The following is a 15,457-nucleotide window of genomic DNA, read 5'->3' as shown; positions in this document are numbered from 1 at the left end:
TTGTCCAACCTGTCGCAGAGATTACCGTAGGTCTCTCGGCGCTCTAGGCGGGATGTCCTGAATTTCTTTTGGTAAGCCTCGGCAGTCAGCTCGAATTGGACGAGTAGCGCCTGTTTGAGGGCTGCGTAGTCTTCTCGCTGGCCGGAGGGAAGTTTAGAGTAAACTTCGTAGGCTTTGCCTCGGAGGCATTGGGATAGCCGGAAGCACCATTTCTCCTCTGGCAGACCGTAGTAGCTCGCAACTTCTTCGAAACGGACAAGATAAACTTCGATGTTCTCTGTCTTGTCGTCGAAGTGCTCCATTGGCATGTGGGGTAGGCCGTTTGAGGAACTTTGCTGGGAGGCAGGGCTAGCCGGGCGAGATCCGGAGGAAGCTTGACTGGCGGTTCCGTTCTCTTTCTCCGCGGCTATCCTTTCTCTCTCAGTTATTTGTTTTTCTTTTTCCCTTTCTCGCTCCGTGATTTCCTTTTCTTTAGCTATAGCTATAGCTACTTCAGCTTCCCTTTTCTCTCTTTCCATAGCTATTTCATGTTCCCTTTCCTTCTCCTTTCTACTTTCTTCCCTCTCCTTCTCAAATTCTGCCCTCACATATTCTTTCTGCTTTGCCTCATCGTCATACATGACGGCCGCGAGTTCTCTGAGTTCAGCTATTTTTTGTTTCATGTCAGAGTCCGCTTTGGAGCGTGTGCCACTGGCCATGGTGGTGAGGGGTGCTAGGATGGTGGGGGGTGGGTGATGAAGGGGAAAGGCGGAAGGTAGAGTAAGAGGTGGAGACGATGATGGAGCTGCTGAAAGCAATTACTTAAGAGTTACAGGAAAGGTGGTATTAACCTTTGTTTGGTGCTTAAGAACCTGTAAAGGAAGTACAATTACAGCAATACAAATTTAGAAAAATAAAATAGCTCTGAATGACACTCTATAGTCTTGTGCTCTAACAATGATGATAGTTAAAATACTGGGGAGTTGCCTGCTGTGCTTGCAGTATTAGTTGGGTAAATCCCGGACGAGGCTCGCCATTGTGACAAGTCGGATTAAGATATTGGCCGTTTTGGGTGTCTAGGGGATTTTATAGTTTGAGAATCCTTACTTGCACATATAAACTACAAGCACAGCGTTATAATGCAGGCAACAAATACTATATTTAGATGTAAACTTATGTACAGTTTATTATACAACATAAGATAATGAAAGGTGAAATGCTGTACAGTTGCTAGTATGGAATCTAGCGTATTTACATATATAGAACTATCATCATCAGATATTAGAACCAAGTGGTCTGAGTGTCATTAGGCTGGTTGCTTAGCTTTTGGTCCTGTGCTGCACTGGTGAGACGGGTGTGGCTGGTACTGATGCTGTCTGCTAGTGGGCTGGCGTAGTAGATCCAGGCTCCGGTTGCAGTCCAACTTGTATGGTTGCAGAGCTAAGCTGCGTCTACCAATCAGTCAAGCCAGTGACGAGTCTGTGGCTAGCGTTGTTACTTGGACTCTTGAAGGATGAGTAGGTCTGATGTCTACAGATCTGGTGCCAACAAATCTGCTATCAGCTTTAGGTTGCTAAGTTTTCAGGCGGGTGTAGCCTATAGATAAAAGCTGCAACGATATGATGTATGCGTCGGTTTAGCCATAATGATAACACTGGGAGGTAGATGCCTTTCCGTGAAGGACATCTTCAGACTGATGTATAGAAACCATAAGCTAGTTTCATATTTATCAAAGGGACCTAACAAATGAATATAGTGTCCCATCAAGGGAGATAACAATAATAATGGGGACTCCCATAAAGGGAAATAACAAACAGTGATAAGTGATTTATGATAAGTAATACAAGTGTCGTTCACCAATCACGGTGAGTAGCAAGTACCTATATCGCTTAGATAAATGAGATGAAAGGGGAAGGGGAGATCAACGTCTGATACTCGCCCATGCTCTCACATAAGTAAACATAGAGCATAAGTAAATACATACTCAGTAATAAGACATGTTTACGGAAATGCTTTGATAACTCCCTGCCAAGGAATTAATCAATGATAATATATTAAAAGCTCGTGCCGAGAGCTAATATATCAGAGTTGAATTAATAATAGTTAAAGAGCTAAATACATCTGGTAAGAATTGTTAATAGACTCTAGTCCAGATGGCTTGAACATTTAGCCACAAAATCATGATAAAAAAATATAAGTATACAGTAATCTACTTACATTATCCATGATAAGAATGCACAAATATATACACAAATAATGTAGTAATAAATGCACAAATACATTACTAAGTAAAATGGTTCTTAAGCACTTTACTAAGTTACATACCACCAATCCAAAGTGAAATAAGGGAATGAAAATAGTCTAGAGCTCAAGCAAGAGTTAGATGTGCTCCCTTTGGGCTCTCCAGCGTGAATGAGGTCGGACGATGAAGTTTGTCCATATACACGTGGATAGAAAGGGGGGGGGGTGAGTGGCGGGAGATAGGTGCAAAGGTGGTCTAGACTATTTGACGTCTTTGACAAAGGGGGTCCACGCTTGACCGTGACGAGAGTTTCCGGGAGATAGACATTGCGCGAAGGCGCGAGTTGAAAGACCAGGAAATCAGCCCAGGTGGTCAGGTGAATTATGAAGGGGAGATTATCGGAGCTCGGCCAAAATCAAGGGAGATTATACCTTGATAATGGCTAGTGCTAGACGAACAGCATTGCCCGAGGCGTTAAGTTGAATGGGTACTTTGAAGTGACCAGCCGCTCCCGGCAAGGGGGGGGGGTCAACGGATGTTTGCCAAGATAGGTAAAGGGGAGCGTACTCTTGTCAAGAGTCTAGTGTGGCACGTGTCAAGGTGGGGATAGTAAAATATGACATCGATCCAAAGGGGTGGGGTTGGATTGGAGGGGTGGTGGCTGTGTTTTTAGCGCTTGATTGGCTAACTTAATAAAATTGATGATTAATAGCGAGTAAATAAATTAATTAAATGCTTAGACCTGAGTGATATCTTGAGTGAGCTAAAACGGTTCGTCACAACTAGTTTAGTTTATTTATGAAAATATTTTATTTTAGTTAAACTTTAATCATTGTTCCGTTATTATTATAAGTATATTTAGAAATAATGAATTAAAATATCAATGCAAAGTAAGATAAGATTACTACTTTTTTCTCTGCAACTGCAACTGCTGATTTTACTGGGTATGTAAAAATGTCAAATATGTCCAAATGACTAAATATGGGTTAAAGTTACTTAGGCGCAACTGAATTAGAAGTAACAAAATGATGCATGGAAGTGAAAGGCTGGCCACCCCCAGCCCTACAATTAGGCGCTTATTTTATAATACATGATTCAATTACCATTGTTGTTTTTTAGCTTGTCAGAATAGCAGAAAATGTTGGACAATATTTATTTAAGGAGTGCCAGATCAGTGGATGGGGTCGCACCAACAAAAATGAGCCACTATCAAACACACTGAAGAAAGCATTCACCAAAATTGTGCCTCTTTTTGTGTGCACCCAAGAATATACGCAATCTAAGGAGAGAATGGAACAAGCTAATTTAACCTGTGTTTTAGACTATGCAGGTAATGTTTGTTCACGGTGAATACAGTAGGTGACAAGAAAGCGATTAAAAATATTTTATAATTTAAGAGAACACGTGAATTTAATTGTTAATAAAACCTTGTTAGTTTATTTTTATGTAGATCTAGATCTAGAATCTAAAAATTTGAATACTATAGTAGTCTAGTCAATAACTAAAAAGTTTGAGCCTATTCAATGACTAAACACTTTGAGATTGTGTTGACCTGTGTATATATGTAGCTGTGTTTTTAAAGAGCGCAAAAGTAAATCTAAAAGAAAGAAGTAAATTGAAAAAAAAAAGACTTAAAAGTAAACCGAATCGGTAGTTGTAGGCTTAAATGCTTTATAAAAGATAAATTGGAAAGTAAATTGTATTATGTAGGAAGTTTAATAAAATGCCTTTATAACGCGCAATATTATGACCTCTGGCTTTAATTTCATTTGTATCACTACGCGGCGCATGTAATTGTGCTCGCGAGTTATGGAAAAGTATGTCAACACGGCTAAAGTTATTCACATTTAGAGTGAACGAATTTAATAAGTAAATAATGTTTTGGAAACTCAAATTTTAAGGATAATTTTCATTTCATAATGAAATGAATCGACACTATTTTGTACGTCAATGTGTAAAAGTAAAAAAAAAAATATGTGTTATACAATTAGATCTAAGGTTCTAGAGATTTTCATCTCTGCGCATGCGTGGTCTTTCTAGCCTAACGTAGACATGGCTTTATGACCTATATCCACGAAATAGTAATACTTTCATAGAGTTGGGTACATTTTTTTAGAGTTTTTTTTGTTTTTGTTTTTTTTTTTGGGGGGGGGGGCTACTATACATACATTATTATTATTATTATTATTATTATTATTATTATTATTATTATTACGGTTCCAGTTAGTTCACAAGGAACATATATGCCAAGTGTTATCAAGATTGGTCAAACGGCTTTGATTTCTATGTGGGACATACATACATACATATACATACATACATACACGCATGCAAGTTCAATGTAAAATATGTAGATATATATTAAAATAGATAGTAATGTAAATCTCTCAAAAGTAAAGTGCAATATAGTGTCACCCAAGTCGGAAAAACTCACTTTCTCTAAATGAAACTTTTAAAAATAAATTTTTTTACCTCGAATACCTCTCACAGTTTAGTATCAATATGTCCAAAACTTTTTTAATTTAATTCCATTTGACTTGTAATCTTCCTATTATGAGAAAAATACTACTTTGTAGATGCCAGGAGACAGAGTTTCTAAAACTCAGAAATGTAGAAAAATGCTTGGAGCCTGGGATTCCGCCCCCGGACAACTCCAATTGAGCTTAAGGCGCTCCCCCAAACATCTTATCTGACGAGCTGAGTGGCGAACGTTACATGATTTTTTGCGTTCCTCTTTTCGGCTGACTTTGGTAAACTAGTTGTATAATGAAATGTCTCACAAATGTCAATCGACGTTTAGTCGGCACATTCATTAGACGGCGAATGCCTGTGCGGAAAAAGATTTCTCTATCGGTAACATTATCTCGATACGTTATTCTTAGAATCCTACTTAGCCATCACTGCTCAGCTTCTTTTCAACCTTCCACGTAGGTGGCCGTTGGGACAATGATTTTATTGAGTAGGTGGATTTTTATCTCCAGGCTAATGACTTGTTTGTTCAGATAGGTCTTAATTTTTTTTTGAAATACGGCTCCTGCTTTCCAATCCGACATGCAACACCATAATATGCAACTTCATTGCTTGTGATAACAGTGCCTAAATAGATTAACATATCTATTTATTCAAAATATGTATGACCAATTTTGATGGAGGTTTTGGGTAACATTTACCCAATATGCATAACTTTCAGGTCGTCTCCGCCAAACAAATTTATTGTCGTCTGCAAAATCCAACACTGTTTGGTGTAGGCCATGGGAACCCGAATGCAGCTTGTTTAATGTATTTCTATGACATCGTCGATGGCTACAAGAAAGAGTGATGGAGATTAGATAAACACTAATCTCATATCCGTCTCTGTGTTAAAGAGTTCCAGCGTCTGTTGTGACACAACAGCTGGACTTCTTGTTGCCTTATTCTCTTGCTATTTCTTAGAACTATTAAGCATTTTCAAATGTATAAAACTTATGATCAACATCCTTTGTTGGTATTCTAGGCTTTGCTTGACCTTTTCTCAGGATGTAAAGTTGTTCGGTGTTTGATTTGCCTTGATTTGCCTTTTCGGAAGCAGCTGAGAAACACTAATATAGTTTAAAACCTTTTCCATGAGGAGCTCTTAAATAATTTCTAATAAAAATGTTAAACTCAATATGTCTCAAATAATTGGACATTTAAAATTTATGTCATCACTTTTGATACCATTAAAAAAAACAACGACATTTTAAAATAGAATTGAAAAACATTTTCGGGTGTAACCAATTAATTATAGATTACAATTTTACTATTGAACATAAAGAAACAAAAAAAAACAACAACTGTTGTTTGTTTTTTTAGCGGGAGATTATTTTTCCTTGGAAGGGGGATGACATCTTGAGCTTATCTGGGACACTGAACCTAGTGACGCCACTGTAAAGGCTTGTAATTTAAAGACCAAGAAATGCTTCTGGTTATGGGTTCAATGGCTTAATTCTGATAGCGGCTGTTAGTTAATAAGTGGAATCTCAAGCGTGGTTAGTCAATAGGGGCCTATTAATTGTTTTAGATTAATTCATATGGGCCAATCGATATTTTATTAATAATTTATATGGGCCAATCGATATTTTATTAACTGCGGGACATTAATTATACCTATTTAAAGATTGAACCTTAGATAATACCGAAGCATAGATTATGTTGTAATCTGTAGGTTTATTATTTAGATCTATGCTTAGATCTACAGTAAAACATATTGAATACAGTTCTGTAAATAATACATTGGCTGAGTTATTCCTTTTGAGTGAACTATTCTATTTTCTAAGAGTCACTACCCTCTTCAATTTGTGAAGGAGATAGTGGTGGCCCCTTAATGTGTGGACCAGAAAAGAACGAGCTCGTTGGAATACTGAGTAGTGGATCTTCTATGTGTTACGGCAAGTGGAGGTTTTAATTATATCCTGGTCACGTATAAACAAGATATTCTAATTTTTTTTATGTGTTCATTTCTTTTTACAGATCTGTTGAGATATAATTAGGATTTATATTTTTTTTTATTTAAAATGTTTTTAGAATAGTCTTCTAAGTTTTACATGTGCTTAATTTTCTTTTATAATTATAAATGAAGCAAACAAATGCAATATCAACAGATTTTGTTTTAGTTAATTAAATTATTACATTCTTACGCTGTTTTGGAAGAGAAACTAACTCATATTCTAGATTTAATTTTAAAAAAACAATTATATTTAAAACAAATTAACATGAAAATTCTTAGCTAACGAACGCATACACTCTTATCAATATTATATTTGTAAGGCACCTGACTGATCACTTATCGATAATTCTTCCACAAATACCATAGACGAACAAAATACAAAATATTATTAAGTAATTTTTGTTTGCATAAGTCCACTAAGCTCCTTTCACCATCGAAACCGCAATTTACCTTAAACGATAATTCATTCGCAATATCGACTTGATACAAACTTAGCACTCCTGTTTGCTTCAGCTTATAGGCCTAATTTAAATTAGATACATTTAGACCTGGACACAAAATTTGGCAAAGATTAGAAAAAAAATAAGATTTATAAAGCACTGACCTACTAACTACTTTAAAAAAATAAAGTATATTGCTATATCATAAGGTCATCAGGGCTCACAAAGACATTCCTTTACGTAAAAGTATTAGGAAAAAGAAAAAGAGGCAGACAGAGAAAATCAGTGGAAGAAAACATAAATTAATGGACACGCCTGACACTTAAATTCTATCCAAAGTAAAAGACAGGGAAGAATAGAGAAAAACGAAAATGATTCTTGTATGGTGCCCCAAAAGTTCAACAGGCCAAGCGATAGGTAAAGGTAAAACAAAATATCGGATAGACGACGTCTCCTTGAGGTGCCCATGAGTTAACTTTTTTTTAAGGAGATATGGAGACATTTATTATACTTTGCTATCTAACTATGAAGAGATCCTAAGTCCATATTTGTAACGGGCCAGTCATGCCAAAATCTTTTCATTATTGAATTATCTTTTTAGGTCAATATTATAAAGAGTAGACAAATTTGTAGCATATATAGCTGGCTACTTAAATGCCCGAAGAGTAGACAAATTTGTAGCATATATAGCTGGCTACTTAAATGCCCGAAGAGTAGACACATTTGTAGCATATATAGCTGGCTACCTAAATGCCCGAAGAGTAGACAAATTTGTAGCATATATAGCTGGCTACCTAAATGCCCGAAGAGTAGACACATTTGTAGCATATATAGCTGGCTACCTAAATGCCCGAAGAGTAGACACATTTGTAGCATATATAGCTGGCTACCTAAATGCCCGAAGAGTAGACACATTTGTAGCATATATAGCTGGCTACCTAAATGCCCGAAGAGTAGACACATTTGTAGCATATATAGCTGGCTACCTAAATGCCCGAAGAGTAGACAAATTTGTAGCATATATAGCTGGCTACTTAAATGCCCGAAGAGTAGACAAATTTGTAGCATATATAGCTGGCTACCTAAATGCCCGAAGAGTAGACACATTTGTAGCATATATAGCTGGCTACCTAAATGCCCGAAGAGTAGACACATTTGTAGCATATATAGCTGGCTACTTAAATGCCCGAAGAGTAGACAAATTTGTAGCATATATAGCTGGCTACCTAAATGCCCGAAGAGTAGACACATTTGTAGCATATATAGCTGGCTACCTAAATGCCCGAAGAGTAGACACATTTGTAGCATATATAGCTGGCTACCTAAATGCCCGAAGAGTAGACACATTTGTAGCATATATAGCTGGCTACTTAAATGCCCGAAGAGTAGACAAATTTGTAGCATATATAGCTGGCTACTTAAATGCCCGAAGAGTAGACAAATTTGTAGCATATATAGCTGGCTACTTAAATGCCCGAAGAGTAGACAAATTTGTAGCATATATAGCTGGCTACCTAAATGCCCGAAGCTACTCATACTGACTACCGACACATGCAATTTTAATATCGGGGGATGCTTAGCACAAGTAACGCAGGGCATAGTACGCTAATAATGAAGGTTTGTCTAAAAAAAAAAATTGAAAGAATAACAACAATGCATCACCGTTGACAGGAAATGCCTTACAGTCGCGTGTGCAGTGAAGAAGTAGCCCAGATACCGTTTTAAAAGACATTTAGTACTTTGGAAATATAATGAAAAATGACGCGGGTTGAAAATAGGTCAATAAATTAAAATTCCCTTATGGTTTTTGATTTCCAGTTCCAATCCATAGAAAATCACAAGTGGAAGCAGAAATTCTTGTACGATTTGAAAACCTTAGTCTGTTTAAAAATTTTAGTCTGTGTCTTTCTTTTAGTTTATCTTAGTATTGCAAGGTCTGTATCACAGTATTCTTGTCTAGGTGAGCTATATACAAATCTGTGCTACAATTTATAAATCTGCATGAATATATTTCTTCGTATGATTATTCTAGTCAGTATAACTATATCAAAATGACAGAAATTATATATATCATGGGCGTAGCCAGGAATTTTTTTCGGGGGGGGTTTTGGGGGGGGGGATTTCCCCCCCCCCCCCCGCGAATTTTTTTTTTATATGTATTTATGTGTGTGTGCCTATATAATCTTTATTACATATATTACATTATTACGATTAATCTGCCCTAGAATAGGTTTTTCCATGAGTTAGTGGAAAAATTGTAGATTCCCCGCCTTTACTAGAAATGTGGTCTGGGGAAGCACTAGGAGCTCCCCCAGCGCGGGGCGAAGCCCCGCCGCCAAGCACTATTTCTGATATTGAAAGCCAACAAAATGCATATTCTGAGGTATCTACAGTGCATTTTCCTGCTATTAAAAATTTATATTTTAAAATCCTAATGTGCTATTCTTACTGACTTAGATCCTCCCGCGCCGTTCGGCGCATTTGCCGTCAAGCTGTTTCCATAAAATTGTAGACTCCCCGACATTACTAGCAAGGGGGTCTGGGGGAGCGCTAGGAGCTCCCCAGAGCGGGGCGAAGCCCCGCCGCCAAACACTATTTCTGGTATTGAAAGCCAACAAAATGCATATTCTGAGGTATCTACACTGCATTTTCCTGCTATTAAAAAGTTTTATTTTAAAAACCTAATGTGCTATTCTTACTGACTTTGACCCTTCCGCGCCGTTCGGCGCATTTGCCGTCAAGCTGTTTCCATAAAAATCTGTCACTGGTAATGTCTGAAGCCTCTTCCCACCTGCCATGAGGACCTCCAAGAATGAGTGGCGTCAAGTTGTAGGCCTACTAGGATATCATTGCAACTCTTCTTATGCGTAATTTATTTTGTCAGAGAACTTGTCCCGCAAACCTCATGCGTCGCTCTCTCACAATCTTACTAAGGGGTCGACTACCAGTTCGGCATAGGATTTCCTTGATTTAGACCCGATCTCTATAACTGACTCCTAAAATCTGTCTTAGCCATCTTTGTTGAGCCATATTTGGTGCTTTTCAATTTCGGCAGAACACTATTCACTGCAGTTTATTAATGGATCCCTGCCACTGGTAAAAATGTGTAACCTCTCTTGAATACGCTCTTGGAATTAAGTGACTGTAGTTTGCTTTAGATTTTATATAGAAAAAAGAAGTTTTATCGTCAAAATAATCTGTTGGGGGTTTTCCACCTCAAAATGCTCTGTAGGGGAATCTTAACTCAAAACCATCTGGAGGGGTTTTAAACTTAAAAAAAAAAGCCATCTGTAGAAGAGGGGTTTAAACTCAAAACCCCCGATTGATTGGCTACGCTCAAATAATTTTAGTGTGTAATTTGCTTTTTTGTTTATATTGAAGAGGTATTTTTAACATCAAACCCATCTGAATGGGGGATTTAAACTCAAAACCCCTTCTGGCAACGCTCATAGCATTTTGAGTGCGTAATTTGCTTTTTTTCTTAACTGAAGATGTATTTTTTAGCCTCAAACCCCTGGCGGTGGGTTTAAACTCAAAACCCCTTGTGCTACGCTCATAGATTTAAGAGTGAGTAATTAGCTTTTATTTATATTGAGAGGTACTTTTTAGCTTCAAACTCCACTGGAGGGAAGTTTAAACTTCAAACCCCTTGGACTACACTCATAACATTCTGAGTGTATAAATTTGCTTTGTTTTAATATTAAAGAGATATTTTTTAGGTCGAACCCGCTGAAGGTAGGATTTAAACTCAAACTGGAGTCAAAACCCATTTAGCTACGCTCATAACATTTTGAGTGCGTAATTAGTTTTTTTTTTATGTTGAAGAGGGGGGTTATCGTAAATTTTAGAGGGGGTTTTAAAATCAAATCTTTCTTAACTGTGCTCTTGAATTATGGGATTTTCGTTTGCATTTTTTGTGTTTTGTTTTATAGAAGAGGGGGAGTTAACTGCAAAAACCCCAGGTAGGGGGTTTAAAACTCAAAACCCCTGGTAGGGGTTTTAAACTCAAAACCCCTGGTATGGGGTTTTTAAATTCGAACCCCTCTGGTAGTGGTTTTAAACTCGAACCCCCCCCCCTGGAAGGGGTTTTTAAAACTCGAACCCCCCTGGTAGGGGGTTTTAAAACTCAAAACCCCCTGGTAGTATTAAAATATCACCTAAAATAAACAAAATCAAAGCAAAAATCAATCACTAAATTCCGATTCCCCCCCCCGGGGGGGATTTCATTTTGGGGGGGGGGTTTGAACCCCAAACCCCCCCCCCCCCCCTGGCTACGCCCATGATATATATATATATATATATATATATATATATAAATATATATATATATATATATATATATATATATATATATATATATATATATATTTATATATATATATATATATATATATATATATATATATATATATATATATTGTTGTAACTCTCTAAGGCAGGCACTCAACGAAAGACAGGTTGACAACAGTAAACGATGTATTTATTTAGTATAACTAGTATAAGCATCAACAAATAGTAATAGTTACTAGTTAGACTTGGACGTCTGCTATAAAGTCACAGGGAGTAATATGTCTTAAGTTCTAAGAGTCCTACTTCATACCAGAACACAGAACAGACCACCGACACACTTCCCAGTGTCGCTCCAGGTCTCCCACACAGTTTCCTAGTATCACACAGGACAGCACTCAGCACCAGACTGTTCAGACTCCCATGACCTCTAGCCGGCTCACAACAGTCCTTCTTCCTGTCTCAATATGTCTTTCACTAGTCGTGTTCAGTAGTGCTCAGATGCGCACCATTAGTGTAGCGCGGGAGCGGGGTTACAACAATATATATAGAAAATAATTATGTATCAAAATCTCCTCCTCTGCGACTTACCTAAGCATTTGTGGCCTATCAAATTTGAAATTTCTTTGTTGTTTTGTTCCATAATGCCTAATGTTTGTTGCTAACTTAACGTAAAGAGTAGAAGTTCTCTAACAGTACATTTGTAGGAAACGAGATCATAATGTAAAGCATGCTGTTTTTAAGTGTAAGGGCTTAAAATGTTTGTTAAATATATACACTAACCTATTTTTAAAAAAGTATGTTTCTATTTCAGCTGATAGCCCTGCTATGTACGTCAATGTTGAATTATACCGAGACTGGCTGGCTGACCAATTGTAAAAACACTTTTTTTTTGAGACCATGAAATAAAATAAAACGAATTCTTTCTTTTAATATTATTGATTTTGTAATTAATTTAATTTGATGATTATTGTAAGGGATACGGTATGCGAAATAAGGATGTCTAGCGGATGATCAGCCGACTTTCAGTTCAAGGTGGCCAATGGAAACATCATTTAATATCAAAGACATACTACCTAACCAGCCTAATGTCACTGCCTATTTCTAGTTGTAGGCGTGATGACGCGAATGTCTCTGAGTGTTGTAGATACCTCTTCTGGTATTGCTGTAATGTTCTTTAATTAAATACTTTCTCATACGCACTAAATTTGCAGGTGCGTGAGAACACTAACGTACTGAACTCTCCAACCACAAACATTCCGAATTATTAATAAACGCTCATGTAGCAGACAAGAATTTTATTACATATAAAATATAGATCACAAAAGATATTGGCGACTTCAGCCTTCATAAACTTTAATACAATAAATACTGGCTGCTCATGCCATGTAGACAAAGTAATCACATCAATGAAACATTCACAATATAAGTCCGAAGAAATATTTCAAGTTAACACTTGCTCAAGTTTGTCACCGTACATATTACAGACAGAGAAAATTATATTACAGCCACTCTCTGCTGGAGTTCTTCACTAACTGATTAACATTGACCCTTATTTTAGAGTCCCTAAAACTTATTCTCGTGTTCTCAGCACGGAATATTAAAATAGTTGACTGAGTGTCACTTCATGTCACAGGGTTCTAAAACTGGACTGTGACACCTAACCATTGAACCCACTAAAGACAGAAAAATGATACAAGTATCCTATACTCCAGAACAATCCACACAATATCAGATATCCCTGACCCCCAACACCCTATTTCTGGAAAACTACCTGAGCATTGTACAGGTATATGAAAGTCAAACTAGATAATTCTCTACCCTAAAATCCATTATTTTTCTAAATGTCAATTCTAAATGATTAGGATCAAACACCTTATTAGACATTTGAGCCAGCTAGCCCAAACATCCTAATGCTTTATTTTATTTCATTTGATTTAAGCTATCACGAACTCTAAGCCAACAAGCTTCAACTGCCACATACTTTGGTTGACTGTTCAGTTATATGTGACTTGCAGGTTATGGGGGATATGCAAAGTTTTGGCGCAGCCGTTTTTACGCTATGGTAGTTTTGGCGCATTTGTTTCGGGGCTAGAGGTTCTAACAATAATTTATTAAACGCCAAAACTACCATAGCGTAAAAACTTAGGAAAAGAAAAAAATGCTTTAAAAATAGGGAAATGTGTGCTATTTGTTTGTGTTAAATAAATAGATCTGATCTTATCTTATTAGAAGAATGTCACAAGATCGGATGCAGTGATGACAAAAGGAACCATCAACTCAATGTTGATTTGTTTTTTAAATCCACAAAGTAAAAACTCAGTGCACCCTACGTTGTGAAACCTGTCAACAGCAGATGACGTCATTCAGGTCGGAGCTAGACGTAGGTGTAAGTTTGTAGAATGGATCTGGTCCCCAAGATGTAACGTTATAGTGTTGTAGTAAATAAAAAAAGTGTGTTTATTTGCTAGGACAAACAAATAAAAGCATTCTGCATTCCAAGAGTCTTGTTACTAATTATACCAGTCCTTTCACCAGCAACCTGAATACGGACCAACGACAGCCTTCCCCGCTTCGCTCCAGGTTCCCACTACTGTCTTCAGGAAGCACAAAAGACGGCTCCTTAGTTTACAACAATATAAACTTTTCACAATCACTTGATACACTTTTCTTTCCTGTATTCTAGTGTCCATCCTTTTCTGGCTCAATAGTGCCCTATTACACACCCAGACCTGTCGAGACGAGATCAGCAAGTTTGGGGTAGTCAAAAAGAATATGCGACACAGTTTCCTCTTCTTCCCTAACTACTGCTACTAAAATATGTGTACTGTCTCAAGTCTAAAAAAAACTACTGGTACTGACTTAAATTGAATTAAGTCATTGTCACTTCCTCTTTCAATTCAAATGTATCTCGTGCTTTTCACCTTCATGAACAAAAGTGAACAAATACCAGTTAATGTCAAGCGAGACTATGACATATCTCAATATAACAATTATTCAAGTGTATACCCAACGCCCGATTATGAAGATCAGGTATTAAAGATCTCTTTCATTAACAAAACCACTTCATAAATGAAGTTTCAAAAAAGGATATTCCCTACATAATTGTAGACTGGAATGCAAGAGAAAAAGGGATGTATTTGACTAGTCAACTAAAACTACAGAACGTATTGGAGTAGGTCAAATTGATTGGAAATTAAGGCGTTTAGAGTTTGTTAAAAGATATAAAATAACAAAAGCTAATGCTGTATAACCAAAACATATAATTTTTTTAACGCAACACTACACTTGTTCTTAACAAATAACAAATTAGTTATTTAAGTATTGATAATAAATAATTTTGTTTGATATCTTAAACAAGGGACAAAAATTGTACTTCACTGAAGTGGTTATATGAGCTGATCTAGTCCCATTTATATGTTGTCGTCTGAGGCTTAGATAATAAATAAATATACTATCTTCCATGTTGATAAGCTCTTCTCTAGCAGAATGGTTACCGTTTTGGTTTGAGAAACCTTAGAAGGCTTTAGTGCAATACTTCGAATTCAGTGATAGGAACATAGCGTATTTAGAAAGCCACAAGAATGATACTGCGATAAACGTAAACAATCGTTAAAATATTTGTAATCGAAAAGATATATTATTTTTGTCAAGATCTATTAAAAATTTAGTTACATGACTGATCACAACTAATTGAAAATCTTTGTTTTCTTTGAAGTATTTTAAAAAATTGTGCTTGTTGTTTTTTCAGCAATTAATTCTACTGATAAGTCAGTAAAGCGTATTGTTAATGGCCAGAATGCTATGATGTTTGAGATTCCATATCAAATTGCACTTCAAATTAGAATTTACGGCAGTTGGAGATATTGTTGTTCAGGAACTTTACTCACTCCTGATAAAGTATACATTTCACTTTATACATTTCACTTTATACATTTTATTTCATTTGCAGAACGACATGAGTAAAACAAGCGCAATATATGGACTATCACTATGTATCTTACAACTGGAGCTTTACACATTTTAAACAAACATTATTATAGA

At 36.7% G+C, this 15,457-nt stretch overlaps 1 protein-coding gene across 1 annotated transcript in view; it reads left to right on the top strand.

The window, feature by feature from the left end:
• The first annotated feature begins 696 nt into the window (after positions 1–696).
• The window catches only part of LOC106067250 (fibrinolytic enzyme, isozyme C-like), a 33,813-nt gene continuing 19,052 nt past the window's right edge, over positions 697–15,457 (top strand). The window contains exons 1-3 of the mRNA XM_056028823.1: positions 697–702; positions 3,341–3,551; positions 15,165–15,313. Coding sequence (XP_055884798.1) covers positions 697–702; positions 3,341–3,551; positions 15,165–15,313 — 366 coding nt within the window. The remainder of the gene's footprint in view (positions 703–3,340; positions 3,552–15,164; positions 15,314–15,457) is intronic.

This window comes from Biomphalaria glabrata, chromosome 5 (genome assembly GCF_947242115.1).
Source record: "Biomphalaria glabrata chromosome 5, xgBioGlab47.1, whole genome shotgun sequence".
Taxonomy (NCBI): Eukaryota; Metazoa; Mollusca; class Gastropoda; family Planorbidae; genus Biomphalaria; species Biomphalaria glabrata.
The sequence above is the reverse complement of the archived record's forward strand: the minus strand, read 5'-3'. Positions and strand labels throughout refer to the sequence as shown.